Source organism: Sebastes fasciatus, chromosome 9 (assembly GCF_043250625.1).
Source record: "Sebastes fasciatus isolate fSebFas1 chromosome 9, fSebFas1.pri, whole genome shotgun sequence".
NCBI classification, from domain to species: domain Eukaryota; kingdom Metazoa; phylum Chordata; class Actinopteri; order Perciformes; family Sebastidae; genus Sebastes; species Sebastes fasciatus.
Window position 1 is genome coordinate 15,343,986 of NC_133803.1, and position 19,314 is coordinate 15,363,299.

General features: G+C 40.8%; 2 protein-coding genes across 3 annotated transcripts in view; one reads left to right on the plus strand and one right to left on the minus strand.

The window, feature by feature from the left end:
- Window positions 1-8,449, plus strand: part of fmn2a (formin 2a) — a 53,637-nt gene extending 45,188 nt beyond the window's left edge. The window contains exons 14-17 of the mRNA XM_074646228.1: window positions 1,000-1,051; window positions 2,830-2,979; window positions 7,263-7,344; window positions 7,562-8,449. Coding sequence (XP_074502329.1) covers window positions 1,000-1,051; window positions 2,830-2,979; window positions 7,263-7,344; window positions 7,562-7,588 — 311 coding nt within the window. The 3' untranslated portion in view covers window positions 7,589-8,449. The remainder of the gene's footprint in view (window positions 1-999; window positions 1,052-2,829; window positions 2,980-7,262; window positions 7,345-7,561) is intronic.
- An 816-nt stretch (window positions 8,450-9,265) lies between these two features.
- grem2a (gremlin 2, DAN family BMP antagonist a) lies at window positions 9,266-18,064 on the minus strand. 2 transcript variants are annotated; one of them, XM_074646231.1, is made up of 2 exons: window positions 17,567-18,064; window positions 9,266-10,852 (listed from the first exon to the last, which is right to left on the minus strand). In XM_074646231.1, exon 2 carries the CDS (start codon window positions 10,849-10,851, stop codon window positions 10,273-10,275), a length of 579 nt encoding a protein of 192 aa, XP_074502332.1. In that variant the 5' UTR covers window position 10,852; window positions 17,567-18,064; the 3' UTR covers window positions 9,266-10,272. The 2 variants fall into 2 exon arrangements, with proteins under 2 accessions (XP_074502332.1, XP_074502330.1); XM_074646229.1 differs by lacking the exon at window positions 17,567-18,064 and adding an exon at window positions 10,960-14,062.
- Window positions 18,065-19,314: the final 1,250 nt, after the last annotated feature.

The following is a 19,314-nucleotide window of genomic DNA, read 5'->3' on the forward strand; positions in this document are numbered from 1 at the left end:
CCGTTCATATTATTTATCAATTTGTCATCATTGAATTGATGAGCCGTCAGCAGAGAGAGACACGATTGTGGGATACAGCGACGTTTAGCACTGTGGAATGGTAAAGCACAGTGCTGGGCTCAAAGGGTTTGTCTGAGATCTTTAGATGTGGCTCTGGCTTCAATTACACGTAGCAACCAGATATTCCCGGGATAAGAGCAGAACACAGACTTGTGCCAGGACAGATTCTCCGTCCCATCTACTGTCATGTCTGTCTTGGAAAGCCATGAGGAGGTCATAGGTCACTTCTGATCATTTGACAGTTTAAGGCGGATGGATAAAGATAATTGAGGGGACAGAGGAGATGTGTGGGAGAGAATTTAATGTCTAACCTTTAAGATATAGACCAGCCCAAAAAAAACAAAAACAGCTGGATTGACTCTACTACGATACATTTGAAAATGGGTGGAAAAATCAGCATGGGTCTGAAATTTGATAAGTAGTAACCTCCTGACTGAGGCTGTCACATTTCACTGCAGTTCTCTTATATCATCATTTATAACACAGTCCAAATGATCCTGATGGCCCACCGAGATAAATGTTGTGGCCTGCTGGAAATATGTCCTAATGTGTACCATGGTGTCCAACTCCCAGTTTTCTTACCCTCTCGCTGTCTCTCTTTTACTCTCACACCTCTTTGCACACACCCACACACACACAGTCATCTGTCTCCATTCGAAGTAACTCTGCACAAAGAAGCACTTGTCCCGCGATCTGCAGCACTCATTTGTCAGTTGTGCAACAGCGGACAATCCAACACTTAATAACTCGGTGGCACAGCACTGACCTTGAAGATGACTGTTGATTTAAGTAATGGTGACATGAGGAATCCCCCTATATACAAGTTGCATTGTGGGTGAAAGATGTATTTTCTGATGTAACAGGAAATCCTGAACCCGTCCTAATCCTGATATAATCCTGTATTTACTTGTGCACTCAAAAACGTGCCTTCTTTTACAGCCAAAACCAAACTGGAAACGCAAGAAAAGCAGCTGGCAGACACTCAGAAGATGTAAGAGCTTTCTTTTTTTCTTTAAACACAGCTTCTTCACCTGAAAAGTAGTCACTTCTGTTCCATTTAACGGGTTTACATTTGATCTATTCTCAAGCGTCAAAACAGTGATCACAGTTATGAATTTCAAAAGTTAAGTCAATCCCGTTTGAAGTGATATACGCTCACTGCGGTGAAGAAATATAATCGTGATACTTTGTCAATATTTGGGACTCCTGGTTCCTTCAGTTACATGGAAGGTGCAGGCCATCATGCCAGGCCTTCAGTAGACGGGAGGCCCCCCGTGCGGTGTCTGTGTTGTTTATCTAAGCGGAGCGAGAGTAGACAGGCTTGGCTCCAGGCTTCTGTTACTGCTGGCTAGGAATGTGTTCCTATAGCACACTCCAAACAAAGAGACCCCGACCTGTCCACTGTATTGATCCACTGCAAACGGCCTCCACATTTAACACTTTAACGCGTCATGCCCCGCCGTATGCACGCCTTCCTTTCGCCAGATCTGTCTTTGTCTCCTTGTTGGGCATCTTTTTTTTACTTCCCCTCTTTCCTCACCCATGCTTACATGTACTGTGCAGTATGTGCTCATATACAGTATGATGGTGTTTCTGCAATTACGGTCATTTTTAAGTACCAGCAATTTCAATGTTGACATGTAAAATGAGCTAATTAAATTATAATATGACATATTTCCAATATAATTATTTCATATACATATTACTTTACACCATATTAAATATTTTTTTTGTTTACATTTCATTTATATGATTTTTTCATCTAAATGTGCCTGTCCCACACTTCTGAGTCCTTACGGCGACACTGAACAAATGCCATAGTAAAACTTTTATTCAAAGCCGAACAAATCTAGTGTCTATGGAAACAGAAGTTAGCAAATGAGCACATGGATGACAGGTTGGGCCACCCACTAGGTGACATCTCAAGATCAAGAAAAACAAGGTTAAGATCACCTTTTCTTCTATAAAGTATTTATTGTGTGTCCTTACCATACAGCTTAATGATGAATCACCTGATTCGACTCTTATCAGGCCATTAAATAGGTGTTATCAGTCACTATAAGCACCATAGATGTGGGTCAGTAGGGGCCTACTATGTTGTAAAAGACATTAGACATTAGAATTGCAATTTCTGTCATAAAACACAACATGTTTTATATTTTTTTGTGTATGAAGACTGACATCAGTGGTAACTGTCAAATGTCTTAAAAATATTATATAAATTAAAAAAAGTGAAATGCATAAAATTAACGTTATTGTAATAAGAACATTTAGTAAGAACAAGTGATGAAAACCATAAAAAAATAAACATGTTACAGATTAAAATCTTAACGACTATTTGCAAGGTGTGTATTTGGGAGAATTAGAAGTGACGTCAGTTGCAGAAACACCCATGTACACAAACTTACATAGAGGCTTATTCACACCAGAGGAGTGACGAAGCTAAACACTATGAGATGTGTAAGAGTTCTATTTTAGTACTGGATTTTAATCCGTCAGAAAAATATTCAATGCGGCTTTAGTGGCAGTAATTCCATTTTGAGTGCAATGTTTTTCTCTGAACTGCACAGTCACCATTGGCTTGCTTTTTTTTCCTTTTTTTTTAGGTTGCTCTACTATTAAATCTTTGAAAAAGCATATTATTCCAAGATTAACTTTTTTGCATATTTGCTCAGCACGACCATGTTTCACAACGATTGGTGAAGGTTTCTGGAATCTTGTGGTGTAATAGTTTGGTGTGGAAGTAATGTTTTTGTTCTTTGTCCTCAGCTTCTTGGAGTTGAGTGTGTCCTTCTCAGTTAAACCCAAGGCGGGAGAGAAAGAGGTCTCTCCCAACACGTTCTTCTCCATTTGGCACGAGTTTTCCACTGATTTCAAAGACCAGTGGAAGAAGCAGAATAAGCTGATGTTGCAGGAGCGGTGAGAATATGATGACAAGTTTACTATTTCAGAATGTGACATTATATACTTGACACAGATACCTTTTTCTGATTGGACATATTGTCCTAAGATCAAATCCTGCTGAGATATTAGGGTCTTCCAGTAATTTTTTCTGTGTCTTTGGGAAGGGTACACCACTCTCTGACCTTTAAAATGTCATTACATGTACACCAATGTTCCTTCCCCAAGCAAAAGTTCCCGAACCATTAATAACTTGCAGTGCATCTCGTGTTCACTGAAGATCCTATCACATTCATTCAAATTCATGAAGGGAAAAGAGGTTAAATGACCCAAATCTTTGTCCTCACCCCAGTAATGAAAAGAACACATGCAGCATCCAGTTAGCTTCCAGTGGTTTGATGAATATAAAGATACTGTTGCATATGTCAACAAAAAGCAAATTGGTCCATTATGCCAAATGAAGATCGAATTCTGATATGTATTTGTAAGAGAAGCAAAATGTCACAAGCTTTGCTTGTTCAGTAGGAAAGACTAAAAACAAATTTAAAAGCATTAGCTCTTTGCCATCGGCAATCATCCCAATCCTCCCTCCGCTGGTTTCCTTTTTAGACTCCAGTGGAACTATAGATATTAATCCTCACCTGTATGGACATGCAACACTGGCACACACAGTACCATTATAATGACTACAGGCTAGATAAATGTCTGTTGCTATAAATTGTTACTCACTCAATGCCAACATGCTGATCATTGTCTTTTTAAAGGGGAGACACCCAAGGTGAATAGGGTCAAACATTTAAAGCAGCAGTAGGCAGATTGGAGCAAATATGATTAAAAAGAATATTTTTATAAAACGGTCACTATATCCTGACACTAGTGCATGAGACAGGTAATCTGAAAAAGAATCATGTGCCTCTGTGTCCTCTGGTGTCCTCTGATGCTCCTAACGGCATCTGCAAGATTTCACAGACTGGAGGAAAAAAAACAATCAGAGCCGAGCTGGAGCCTTGCCGTCTCTGAGCAGCTGTCAATCACTCGCAAACTCCGACCAAACGGTCAAACTAGGCAGCGCTGATCAAATATGAATCAGTATTCTGTTACTGTAATGCCTATTTCTCAACTCACACGTTTTCAGAAACATCTTGTAGTGTACTGTTTAGCTGTAAAATAAGTACGTTTCTGACCCAGCAGCCATGTTGAGATAAGTTGAGTAAATACCAAGCACCGCCCACCAGCCGGAGCAAACTCTCTCATTTTACAGCTCAACAATACACTACAAGATGTTTCTGAAAAAATTTTATGTGAGAAATAGGCATTACAGTAACAGAATATTAATTCATTTGATCAGCACTGCCTAGTTTGACCGTTTGATCGGTATTCGCAAGTGATTTACAGCTGCCTCCGTTGAATGAACAACCAATAGGAACGCTCTCTCTCTGAAATGACCTCTGATTGGCCAAAGCCTCCCATCACAGGCTAGATTTTTTAAAACCTGAAAACAGCCATGAGGAGGTGCAGAGGACTATTTTTCTCTCAGAACACTTGAATTACAATATGTTGAAAGTTTATTATGGATTTTTTGCCCAATGATGCCAAAAAACATTCTGCCTACTGAAGCTCTAACTAATAGATATCACCATGAAACTTCCCCAGTTGATTACTTAGATTAAGACAGTTATATTTTGTATTTCAAGTTTTCTGAATATGTGTGTTTAAATATGCAAATTAGGCATCATTATGTGCAAATTTTCATACATTTCCCCAACAGAAATCTGAACATTGGATAAATCCAGGTTACAAAATCTTGTTTCATTTTGTTGACATATAAGAGTCAAAGGTTTTTACCGAGGGAGTTTTGGATATCTTTTTTTATTACTCCATAAATCAGAAAACTGTCAACAACCATAGAAAATCCATGTTTGTCAAGTTTTTAGAAATAAAATATATAAATCAGGCTATGAATCATATATGAAGCAACCCAACTGTAAAAACCTTCAGAGATAGGAATGGAACTGGGAAGTTTGGTGGATGTAAGAGCTGCTGATGTGGAGATTTCTGGCTCAGAGTGACAAAAAACAGCCTTGAAAGATATGTATAGAGGCAAAATCCTGTCCCTTCCAGTGGACCACCATGGGACCTTATTTCAGAAAAAATATGAACAGTAGTCAACGGGCGAGAGACAAATATTTTTTGATCCCGTTTGAATTGCGCCATGAATCACACATAGATGTTTGTCAATTTAAAAGATAATTTTGCAAGTCAAGGAAGTTGCAGGTTGTTGTAAAACTGTTAAAGTATGAGAAAATACGTAATTAGAAAGACTACACACCCAAAAGTTGCGTAAGAGAGGTCTCTCTTGATGCAGCTATACGAGGTCTGTGTGTTTCGTACAGGGATGTACTACCACCATCGATGTATAATCAGAAGTGGATGCAGCATTGTAGGCTGGCTCCCGTTCATTCCTATGAGAGTTGCTCAGTGCCTCATGAGGCCAAAATGACTGCCAAGTGATAAAGTTCCCAGATCTTCCGTCGATCTTCCGCATCAATTGGGCCCATAGAGCAGGCGCAGTAGCGTTTCCTTTAACTCCGCCTTCCAGCCCTCGCTCCAGCTGTGGTCTCCGGAAGGAGCTGTTGTCAAACGGAATCAAAGAATTATTTGTCTCATGACCCCATGTGGTCCACCGGAAGGGGAGGGACTTCACCTCTCTGTGGAAGCAAAGAGACGAATCTCCGGAGTTTTTTGACAACAGCTGCTGCCGCCATTTGGACTGAAAACGCTTATACTTATATAATCTTTTATTGTTCAACACAGGCCATTTCGGTAGAATATGACAGTAGAATAGAAATCATTTGGTTTTACTTTTGGACGGCACTTTTTAGGCGGATGTTTTACTGGCATTCGGTCTATAATGGTGTAAACATGGAACGAACTGACTTTCACTTCTTGGCAATATATACGTTCTTAGCCCTACCACTGCATTTAACATTATAGACATGACCACTTACTATTTCTGTAACAATTTAGCCACAAATTCACAGACTGATCATACACGGTCCAAACATATACCCGGTGTTGAGTCTTGTTAAGGGGAGACACCCAAGGTGAATAGGGTAAAACATTGAACTTATAGATATCAACATGACACTTCTTCAGTTGATTACTTACATTAAGTTTTCCGAATATGTATGTTTAAATATGCAAATGAGGCAGATTGTGTGCTAACTTGCATATGTTTCTAGAACAGAAATCTGAACATTGGATAAAGTCAGGTTCAAAATTCTTGTTTCATTTTGTTGACATATTACAGTCAATGGTTTTTACGGAGGGGATTTTGGAAGTTTACTACCACTTTAGGTGAATGTGGTCAAAATCTTTAACTAGCCTAATAGATATCACCACGAAACTTCTCCAGTTGATTACTCACATTAAGAAAATTCTTTTTTGTACTAGAAGTTTTTTTAAATGAATTAATTATATGCATATTTTGTTAATTCAGTAAATATGTAAATATGTCTCATTTGCATATTCAGCTGTGTTGAATACTCGATTCTGATTGGTCAATCGCGGCGTTCTGCGGTCTGCAATTTCTGTATAACAGACCGTTGCTATGTGCGCAGTTCAGATGTCGGACTCTGGCGGACCATTTTTGTGTCAAAATATAGATTTTTCAGTAAGTAGCCGTGTAATAAGTGAGATAATGTACAGCTAGCGGGTCATTGTTGTGAAAGAATCCCCTTCAGGGTGATTAGAAACCGCAGTATCATCCTGTCGGGGATTCTTTCAACTATGGCCGACTCGCTGTTCATTATCCCTTACTTAACTTTTGGTGAATTTAGGAGAAATCTACATATGTAAATAGATTAGGTGTAGTAAAATAAACACCTAAATGTGTATTTTGGATGTTTCTTTCCACTAGTCTGAAAGAGGACGGAAGCAAAAAAGCCCCAAATCTCAAAATCGACCAGTGTATGAAAAATAATGTTTTTGCCTGGGGTGTCTCCCCTTAAAGCACAAATGAGTAGTGACAGCGCTGGCTCTCTCCATGCAGTAGTAAACTATGTGAGTGAGTCATTTCAGAGGAGGAGGACAAACCGAGATCATTGCGTCCAAATACTGTATGCCAAAAATACCAAATACCCCAATGAACATAGTCTGGATGAGACAAGCTGGACTTTTTTGTAGTGCATCTTTCTTTTTTTATGGTGAGTTTCAGCAGCAGAGTGAATGAATGTGTGTCTAATCCAGTTTTTGTACGTCTCCATAGGATGTCTGATGATTATTACCGGTGTTTTTTTCAGGGTCAAAAGGGCTGAAGAGTGCTTCAAACAGGCCAAGGAGAAGGCTGCCTACAATGTGAAACCCAAACATGCAACTGGAATAGTACGTCTTTACACTTTCTTGTCTTAGTAACTATACGGTCTCATCTGTGCTTTTTATTTGTTAATGAAGCTCCATCAGTACCGGCCATCTTATTTTTCTTTCTTTGGTGCAAATTGTCTCCTTCTTCCACACACTTTTCAGGGTGTGGAAGAAGCAACACTCGTAAGTGCCAGCACTGCCAGCTGTAAATAACCAGGGCCTGTTTTTTATTCCACAGAAAGCAAAGCTGGGCCAGAAGATCTGAAGCAGAGAATGGAAAATGATCATCAGCCAGCCTATTGCACAAGCACTGTTTGTACAATCGGACATCAGTCATTTGACAACATTTATTTGCTTCCGGTACTTGTTTTCAGTTGATCTAGACCTGTTGTTTATTGTGATTTAGTTCAAAGTAGATATTATATTGTTTACAAGTGGAATGAAAAATTGCATTCTCAGCCACCCTTTCATAGCACTCGCATAATTAAATGACATATTGCTACCAAAAGACATCCGTAAGCTGAGATGATTAAATGGAGTTGCCAGAAAATGCTCCGTGGAGAAATTTGTAGCAACACTATATCCAAGCTTACTCAGTATTTTATAAGCCATATGTAGCCTGTTTTCTTTTTTTTAGTGCAATTCAAAAGCCTAGTTTATATGAAGGAATGAATGCCTTCTCTTTATATCTCCCTTAACGGTGAAAAGCACAGAGTTTTCTAACATTTCTACACGGTAGGTACGGATCACCTGCCAGACAGAAAGTGCCTTATCGCACAGTGGAGGGGTCAAATCAGTGCTGCAGAGCTTATTTTATAGACATATCACCTGCAATTAAATGTTAACATGTTACATAGGCTGAAACGTGACAAATTTGCTTTTCTTAATAATTTCATCAAGTTTGTTTCAGAACATTGTAATAATTAGCAGCTCCAGTATTGTAGTTTAATATGTGTTTTCATCCAAAAAAGGCTTAAGTGGTATGATCTGATTTAGACCACTATTGTTTTATTCAGCAGTATTGTCAACATTGCTTTGTGTTTTAAAGGGATAGTTCAGGTGCTTTGAAGTGGGGTTGTATGAGGTAATTATCCATAGTCAGTGTATTACCTACAGTAGATGACGGTCGGCAAAACGTATTTTAGCTTCCTAAAAGAAAGGCCCACTTAAAAAAAATAATATCAGTTTAATTGAACGCTAAATTTAGAATATTTTCCTACGGGGAACTGAACTGAAAGTGAAACGTATCTTTACTGTTTTTTATATAGTTTTGGTCATTTGTTGGCGTTAGCGGACTCCATTTCTAACTGAATGTTAGCTATCGTTGCACACTGTTAGCCCTGTAAGCAGAGCTGAAGAGATTAAAGACACTCGAGAGCGCGCATGACGTCGCATCCGTTGGATTTTCCCAGAAAAAACGGCCCGCATTCTTCACATTAAAAGTAGTCTACAGGCTGATAGAGGAAACCCAGAAAGTTGCGAAGGGTCTAATTTTTTAGTTTAGGTTACAATCATTTCACACATTGGCAATAAAAACGATTAAAACACGTTTATACGTGTAAAAACTTGCATACAGTCCCTGTAAACTGATATTGATTTTTGTAAGTGGGCCTTTCTTTTAGGTGGCTAAAGTATGTTTTGCTGCTGGCCCCGTACACAGCAGTGCATTGCATTTCCCGTGTCATAACTCCTGTCTGCTTCTCCAAACTGGGGGTGTGTTGACCCTCATCTACTTTAGGTAATACACTGACTATGGATAAGTACCTCATAAAACCCCACTTCAAAACACCCGGACTGTCCCTTTAAGTAACATCCTATGCAGTTAGTTTTGCCTTTCCTACTATGTGTGAGTGTGTGAACTCCCATATGCAAATGGAGCAATAGGACCATGTGATTTGACGTTCATGTGCAATACCAAACAACGTGTTTTGACTGAATACCCTTGACCATGAAAAAATATATTTATTGAATTAAAGAAAATGACATAACATTTTTAATAAAAATTCTACTGTTGCTGATTATTTTTCCATTTATCATTCGTCAAACGGTGATGTTAAGTGGTACAGAACTACATGCACTGTTGTTTTTATATGAAATAGATTTAATATACTTTTCACATACATTTTTGCACACATACATAAAATATATATACTGTATATATTGCATTGCACCTCCATTACACATGCTGCAGTATGTTTTTCCTACTGGCTAGTATATTTGTGGCAGTATACAGCCAGGCTTGTGTCCGAGCAGGTGGATGCCACTGGTCATTGTTGCTTCGTGTTTCATGAAATCTTTTCCTTGACATCAGCTTGTGTACCATTTGGGACATAATAGAAGTTAAGGAAAAGATACAGGATAACGGATACAATACTTGTAAAACACCATCAACATCTCCTACAGGTTAAAACATTGTGCCCAACTGTAATTACTGTAGATCCACCTGCAGAAAAAAAAGTTTTATAGGGGTCACACTATTTCTACAGTTTCTTTAAGATGCTGAATTACCAGCAGAATCCATAATGTTTTGTACTTTTAAAGCTTAATTTTCTTAACTCCTTTATCACAAAGAATCTAACGTACAAGTAGTGATGTAGATACAAGCTTTTTGAAATAACAGGAAGGGGGAAAACTTGAAAATTGGCCACTTCATCATCAGTGTCTCTTGCGCAGCCACTTGAATCAGTCTCTTTCAACAGCATCAGCTTGCCAACACGGCTGCTAGTCTCTGATTAAGTCATCGTTGAGCCTTTGTTTAATAATACCAGTTCCATGTTTCATGTCATTTTATTGTGGGACGAGCCATTATTTGTACAACGCGATGCAGAATAGTTCAACTTGAAGCCAGTCCTTGTTTGGCAAAGTTTGTGAATTTCTGCCTTTGACAATACTCATATGTCATTTCAATTTTCAATTTAAATTTTTCAAAGACCTTTTTTAAGTCCTTCTTCACAGTTTCCCATGGCCGCCCACATCTACAGACATGCAGCGACACTGTTTGACCCTCTGCACCTTACGGTGTCTGAAAGGGGGCTGCAGGTCTGGGCAGTCCAGCTGCACCGTGAGCTGTGTGATGCGGTGCGGCCTGCAGAAGGAGCAGGACTGGAACGGCTCCTGGGCCTTGTTGTGATTTTTCCTTCCGGAGCCCGAGGCCTGGCCTCGATTCTGGCCCTGACCCGAGCTGGGGCCCATGTGGCGGGGGATGTAGAAGGAGTTGCACTGGCCGTAGCAAAAGCGGTTGACCACAGTGCGGCTGCGGCAGCCCTCCTCGCTGATGGTCTGGCGGAGCGGTTGGGTCTTGCACCAGTCTCTGCGGAGGTAGCGGCGCTCCGTCACCACCAGGGCTTCCCGGCTGGAGGACAGCACCTCTGGTTTCTGATGCAGTAGCCGGTGGTGACGTTCTGAGGACAGGTTCCCTTTGGTCTTGTACGGGGATGGGATGGATCCCTGGGGCCGGTGCTTTTTGGTCTCTGCGGTGATGCAGAACACCCCAGCCAGTATGACCGGGAGAGTTATTCTCCACAGCATTCTGCAAAAAAAGAGAGCGGCACATTACTATGCATTACATTTTAACATTTTAAACACTGTGATGATACATGACAATACAATTATACAATCAATCATACAATTGCAAACCTGATGTTAATATTGCCAATCATGTTTCCAGATTGTGTGAATATGCATTCACGTTGGAACTACCTTTGCAGTCCAGCCTTCCAGGCATCATTGAGGAAATGAATCCATCACCAGGGCCCCCATTTGTCAGCATCTCTGTGTCATTACTTCTATTTGCTTTCCTCTCGGCTACGCAACTCTTCCAAAAATAAACAAAGCCCAGCCATCAAAGGATACACTTAAACACCCATAACGAGAAGGGGAAGTTGATTTTATTGGTCCCGTCGCCGGGTAAAATAATTAGGGCTTTGCTTACTTTAGTCATGAACTATGCCGCAGATATGTAAACAGGCATTAGAGAGGCCCATCTGCATGTTATTAGGGGAAGAGTTGGGGAACTCTACAGATACCCCTTTGGGAGTCCACTCTTCTACTCTTTGGTGATATACTATGGAGTCCAGTCTGAACTGGGAATGACCCAGAGTGTCCATAATCGCCATAATGTAAAAAGAAAGATCCAGAGGAATGATTTCTCTGCCATTCAGGATGGAGTATCCGCCTGTGTGTGCATGCTGTCAGTATTCGCGCCAGCACATTTTTGACCATCACTCAAGCATCTTTTCAGCAGATGTTGCTCTTGACAAACGTTGCATGACATCAAGTCAGAAATTCTGACAGAGAACCAAACTGCCTCAAGGCCATTGGCTGCTCCTATTCACAGACTCTTCTCCGCTGTGCAAATGTTGTATGTTCGCTTTCCTCCTCTCCTGGACCTGCAGCTCAGTCTGACATGCAACAAATTACTTTTATCATAATCCACTTTGTTTTTTGTCTCCTTTTTTTCTGCCCTTGACCCTGAGGTCATGGCAGCTCTGTCCGAGCTGCATGAGCACTCAAGTCTGTATATCACCATCTAGGCAGTACTTAACGTAAGCTAAATAGCAGCTGTTTGTCCATTTAGCAGAGATGTAGTTTGAATTCCAACCAAATTTTTTTTCTATAGGATATCAGGAGATGTACGTATGTTCAACACAGTCTCACGGCAGTTTGTTAAATAGTCACGAAATTTAATCTATTTGATTCGTGTACATAGACACAAATTCCTTTCTTTTTTTACGCTCAGCACGAATTTCAACAACGTATTTTTGGGGCATATTCCTTGCATGTGGCATGTGTCAATTTCCACTCATGTCTTTTCAAAATAAAACTACTTGGTTAGGGTTAAGGAATAGATCGACTTGGTTAGGCTTAAGCAACAAACTACTTAGTTAGGTTTAGGAAAAGATTGTGGTTTCCGTTGAAATAACACCGGAAATGCCGTAACTTAAGTTAGGAAGTTATGTGACAAAAACTACTTAGTTAGGTTTAGGAAAAGATCGCGGTTTGGGGTTAAAATAACTTCGGAGGTGCTGTAACTTAAGTAACAGGAGTTACATGACAAAAACGACTAAGTTAGCTTTAGGAAAATATCGCGGTTTGAGTTTAAATAACACCAGAGGTGCCTTAACTTAAGTACGGAAGTTACTTGCCAAATAAATCAACTTTGACTTGTGGTTTCACACGGGACACGAATAGCAGTCTCCTGGGCTAAAGTCCTGTTTTTTTTTTACCACCCATCCACCCCGACCTCATCCCTACGTGGCGTTCGCTGCTGACCATCAAGAAAAAAGTTTATTTCTATGTACATGAATCAATACATTAAATTGTGTGACTATTTCATGAACTGCTGTGCAACTGGGCTGCTACACTGGAGTTAGACACAGAAGATACTTGACAGTAACGTTTTCTTGTGTAAATCTGATCTGTGTTTTGAGATCAAACCTGTGCAGACAGGAAGTATTTGGGATTTGGTTTACACTCTGCCAAGAAATCAGATGTGCTCTACACTTACAATCAAGTCTATTGTTGATATTTGGTATTTTCCATCTGAGGACGTCCAGAAGACAAATGCATTTTGCACTGAGAGCATCACAGGAAAATTATATATACATATTTATATAAATTCATATATGTATATATTTTAATCCGGGCTACTCAGTGCTGTGCTTCTTCTGCAGAGACACACATTTTTATACATTCGCACACCCATCATAAGGTTAGAATAACTAAACCGAAGACTCCCGCTGGGTCCTTCCACCACCTACTGCATCGGGGAGTCATGCCCCCACTCCATCTTCCCGTGATCTACCTTCCATGTACAACGCAGTCTCATTTGTCTTAAGCTGCTCCATCTCATTCCATGCTGACTTTGTATTTAAATGCATGAACCCCCGGTCAGGGGAGCAGGCTCTGCTTCTGTGTGCTGGCTCTTGTTCTCTAGTGTCTCCCTGTCTCCTGCTGTCCATCGTTTAAAGAGGCACCCTGGGACTCTGGTGAGCTACAGTCTACAATGCCCCGGGGACTTTTTGAGGGATGACCTGACCGACTGTGTACATAGGGCATGACTGATGGCCTACACAGCCAGCAGCAGCGCTCCTTCTCCACTCCCAAACTCTGGTTAAGTATGATAGTGCTGTTTCTGCTAAGCTATCCTCATCAATCTTTGCTGCAAGACAAATTGCGGTTTGGTTGTAGGGATTCAGGGGCTTCGGGGGGAGCCCCTGAGGTGGTTAGTGGTTGGGGTTAGGAGATAGAAGAAAAGGGGCTGAAGAGATGGTGGGGTTTGGGACAGATGACCTACTGGGAAACAAAACCAACACCACTTGGGCCTCATATATAGTCCTATATGTCCTCCTTCCAAAGCTGTATAGCTCTCCACAAGCTGTCTGTGTCTCTTCAGTTCCATCTGTCTCTCCTTGATGCTCGGCAGTAATCATCACAGAGTCCCGCAGACGGAAGGAGACTGTGGTTTCGTGTGTTAATGCTGAGGCAGAACTGAACCGGACCTTTCTGTCTGCTGAACACTAATATTGTCCACAAACACGGCTTTATGTTTTACCAGAACCGCAAAATACTCAGGGGGATATGCTTCACTGAACTGTGGCAGACCTTGGTTCCAAAATTGAGACCCCTAATGAAATTACAAATACCAGAAACAAATACCGGAGAGACTGCTGAGCAAGACACAAGCCCTTTCTGAAAACAGCTATTATTATCAGTGGGAACTTGTTATGTTTTGTTTTACAGAATGGAATTATAATACCATGGTAATGTTCCCTGTCTGGATAACAATGGGTCCTTTTTTCAAAATGTCAAAAAGAAAGAAAAAACAAAATTAGTCATGAAAATCTGCAGCCTAGAAGCAACATATTTCAATATTTTAAAATTCAAGTTGTTAAATAATTGAAAAAAGACTCCTTTCAAGGCTTTCAAATTTGTGCGCACAGATGTATTTCCACTAAACCATGTGAAACATCTTCCCAGCATGTCTTCAAAGGCAGGTTAAAACAAACAAAACCTGATGCCTCAATTATTGGTGCGTCAGAAAGTCTCATACACAGACTGGTAAGTGCAGTTAATTACAGTAGAACTGCATTTAATTCACCGTGCAGCTCAGACCTCAATCACACAAGGGTAGCTGCATACACACACGCACACACACACACAAACACAGACAGACTCACACACACATACACAGGATAAAAAGAGGGAAAGAGAGGTAAATGAAATGTTTTCACTTGGAGCCAATTACAAAGAGGAACCATGTCATTATCTGCATTTGCGGATTCTGTTTTCCCAAACTACACTCGGCTGTTGGCTCATTAACAGTTGTGGGGGTGGGTGGGGGGGGGTGGAGGTCCGTTCGGGGTCTTTTCTGTGTAAATGTGTCTAATGCCAATATTGCCAGGAGGCTGCTTTAGGCAGTTTGGGCAGCCATTTGTCACCACAATCCATCTTGATAATGACTAGCAGCCCATATATAATGCTTTCCAAGTTAAGTACTGGCAAGAATGTGAGGCAACTCCTTCACCTCAGCAACACTGAGTGCTTTAGTGGAGGATGAGAGGCAATTAGAGATGCTATGATAGCGTAGGGTTTCTCATTTCACATCACGATGACACTACTTAGCTGCGGTGATTAACACCACCTTCCTTTAAAAGTGGAATGTCTTTGTTTAATCCCTTAACGTACAGGTTTCCCCTTTTGTTTCCCTTTGTGTAGCTTTAAAGGTGCTCAATACGAAATTCAGAGCATTTCTATTGCCCCCGCCTCTGAGAAGTGAAGCTAATGTGGTAATGCATTAAACTTGCATTTTTTCTAATAGCCAGCAGGGGGCGACTGCTCTGGTTGCAAAAAGAAGTCTGATTGTATAGAAGTCTATGAGAAAATGACCCTACTTCTCACTTGATTTATTACCTCAGTAAACATTGTAAACATGAGTTTATGGTCTCAATCACTAGTTTCAAGTCCTCTTCAAAACAGCATGACATCATTTAGTAAATTATGGTCCCATTTAGAGTCAAATAGACCATAAAGCAGGGAATGCTTTAGGGCGTGGCTACCTTGTGATTTACAGGTCGCCACGGTGTTGCCCGGTCTGGTTGTTGTCCATGTTTTCGTCTTAGAACTTTAACCCTTAAACCCTTAAGTGTGTTTTCAGTTCTTGAAAGTTAATTATAACATTTTGGTCGCCTGAAAATGTATTCAGCGTTCAGTTGAATTTAGCTTCACCCTCTCGTGTCACTTCTCGTTGCAAAAGACCAACATGACGACTTCACGGCGACTACGTCCACTGCTTATATACAGCCTACGGTCATGACAGCGTTATCGGCTGTAACCACAAAGCGGCAGCCATTAGCTAGCCAGTGTAGCACAACAGAGAGACTCACATATGCGTAGAAGCACAAACGGCCGGCCCGGCTGTATAAATTAAGCGCAGAGAAGCTCTGAATACAACACACACAGAGGGAGAGCAACTTCATTCTCTGCTCAGGTAGACATTACTCCTCTATATCTTTACATATAGCAAATAGTTGTTTGCTGCTACATTAGTGCTCTGACTCCCATATACTGTACAAAACCCTTTAAAGGTGCTAAATGCCAGATTGGGAGCATTTCTATTGCCTCTGCACAGCTCTCAACATGTGCGGCCGGCCAAGCTATGTCAACAAAGCACAGAGAAGCTTGGCTACAACACACACAGAGGGAGAGTGACTTCATTCTCTGCTCAGGTTACTCCTCTATATCTTTATATAGCAAATAGTTGTTTGCTGCTATATAAATGCTGTGGATACCGTAAAGACAACCTTTAAGTTGCTAAAAGGGCCTGTCTGACAGAATCACATTTATATTCTCTACCAGCTTGTTCCAGTTGTTTTTAATGCTATACATGTTTACAAATCAAATATCCAAGCTAAATATTTTATGGCTTTACCATTACATCAAACAGAAATATTCTTATTCTGTGGGTTTGAACAATTTTTGGTTGCTCAGCATGAGTTTGCAATGACTAGCGCACCAGCAGGCCACTGCCTGTTAAGGGGTTTAAACATTGTTCTTTTAAGCCATATGCTCACAAGGTGAATTTTCTGTTGGTTTAAAAAAAAGGTTGATTTTAACTGTCTTTAGAGGCTTACAATGAAGTGTTTTCTGCTGCTAAAGAAACTGTAATGTGTCTGTGCTGTGCTAAATCCTTTTCTGACATCAGAGCGGACTGTACAAGGTGGTGCAGTCACCAGAGCTGTAAGAAGGATCAGACGGCAAACTCCCACCATTCGCCGCACGCATACTGTAAGAACACACATATGGTTCACACACCAACATCAGTATACACATAACTGCACACTTAATGATACATACAAGGGTATACACCTGTACACATGAACAGAGAGATAAGGCATAGATTATTTTGTACACACAGAATACAGGTTCACTATGTACGTTATCATCATTATCTCTTATTCTCTCTTTCTCATATTCACTGGAATATCCGACTCCTAATCTCACTGAGATGCACAGTACAACCTGCTGTCATCACTCACTAATTCTCTCACTCACAACACTAATTCCCTGGAACCTCCAGCCACTAATTATAGTTATTTAGTCGACACTTTTATCCAGAACACCTCACAGTACCTTGAAGGCGTATATTTCTTTTACTATGGGTGGCCCCAGTGGGAATCAAACCCTCACTGCTGGCAGAAATACTAAATAGCTGTGCAACTCCTGCTGGTCGGATTACATGGTTCTGCGCTTAGTCATTCAGAGACTCACTGAGTCACTCCGGCTCATTATCTCCGTCAGTCTCTTACTGCCCACTTGTTGGAAGCGATCATATATCGAACCAGTACTCACTTATCTACACTTTTCTCAGTAAATCCAAATGGTACATGGTACTATCACGTATATAATTACTGTTTCCTCACATTCACTGCAAAGAATGCCCATCCTCAAAGCATTCATCATTGTATTTTGATTATTTGTGATCTGATTTATTATTTATTGAAAATGCAAAATTCAGCCAATGAATTGGGGTAATTTCTACGTCCACGTGTTTCATCTGGCATCAAGAACTTTCTTGAATGACATGGCATTCATTTGTAATTAGTGCATGCTGTTTGTTTTGATAGTTGCCATTCTAAAATACCCTCAGAAAGTTCTTGCAACTGGTAAAACACTGTTGAAAGGCTCTTAAATTACTTGTTAAATAGGTATTATAGCAGTGAAACATAAAGTATGGTCTATGTACCTCTCACCACAGGGTTCAGCGGGACAGTAACGTGTCGAGGATGCAGTCAAGGGAGGTCGTCCACCTTCAGTGGTCCTTGCGTCCGCTTCCAGGTTTCGGTTTCCATGGCAACATAATCTGTAGTATCCTCAGGCTTGTCCTTGCTCCTCTTTTTACCCCCCCACTAAAGTTTCAAAGTCTTGAATGCGATCAGTTTCCCATCTCCCTGGACGAGTTTCTTACTTTCTCGGTCGTACTTTCTCTTTTTGTAGGCTTTTTGTTTTTAGGTTTCAGAGAGAAGCTCCAGGTCTCAGTCACAGTAAGCCCATATCTTAGTGCTGCAGAGACTGTCTGTAGTCTGTCTTTGAGAGTGTTTGACTCACTGTAAAGCCTGCCTTAGTTTGAATCCCCACCACCCCCTTCCCTCCTCAAGACTGGGAGGGTTTATCCTATTGGTCATTGTGTGAATCAAACCAAGCTCCACTTCTTTCATGTAAGTCTGTCTCTCCCTGTGTCTGTCTCTCTCTCTGATGTTTTTCTTTGATATCTTTTTTTGTGATGCCCACCCAACCGTGATATATCAAACCAATCAAAATGACAGATTTTCCTTTGCCTTCTTTTTTTTCCATTGTAAGTTTTCTTTCCCCTGTTTGTGTTTGACATTGACATTTGTAAGAGGAGGGGATGACATTTTGCCACCATGGGCAATAAAGGACAAACTTGTGAAGAGACAATGATCTCCTTCAAACCCCCCAAATTACCCTCTCTCATTGGCACTGCGACCACATCACATTACAACCCATAATCCCCAATCCATAAATCATTGTTTGGATGTACCGAGACACACTAACAGGCTGCTTTGAAAAAAAAAAAAGAAGCCACATTTCACATTCCTTGATGCAACTGAGACAATAATGTTTGTCTGTTTTGTGGCTCTTGCTAAGCTGACCACTGGGCACAGAGACTGGCTGTCACTTCTGCCATCAAAGGGCTGAAACATCAACAGAACCTACAAAACCTCAGATGGGTACAGTCTGAACAATAACCCCTTCAGCGGGCCAGAGGATGATGACACTATTGCATGACAAAACTTCATTTGTCTACAGAGTGCTGTGGTGCATTTATCTGATCCCTGTTGAGGAGGAGCTGGTTGCTGAGAGGAGGTAGATCCCTGCTGTAGGAAATAGTTTAACACCCTCTAGTGGCAGAAAGAAGAAGTGCATTATTCAAGCACTGTTATTGGGATTCTTTCAACCCTGCAGATTGAATGCTACAGACTTCATTACCTGGGTTTCCACCAAAAGTTTCCAGGACGTTTAGACCCTGGAACTACTTTTCAAGGAACTAGAAGGTTCCTTCAGCCCACTGTTGTCTGCGTTTCCACCACGGTCAAAAAACCTGCGTAGCTTAAGCAAATTAGTCCACTGACGTATGAAAAAGCAATATGACATGTGCTGGTGGCCACAGCAGTAAACACACTCTGCTGACTGCAGGTTTTGTTTACTGATGCACGATGAATATAATGAATAAAATGCGGAGAAAAATGAAACTAAGAGCATCTGTCTCCACAGTAAATGATCTATTGAGTGTTTGAGGGTTATTTATTTGTGCTTTAGAACGTTAACGCCATGAAACAATTCCCTCATTCACAGTCTGTCTCTCTTCTACCGCTCACCCCCTCAGCTTGCTCGCACGATCTCTCTCTCTCTCTTTTTTCTCCCTGTCTTTTTTAAATGAGTTGGGAAGCCGACAGCAGGGCCTAACTTCAC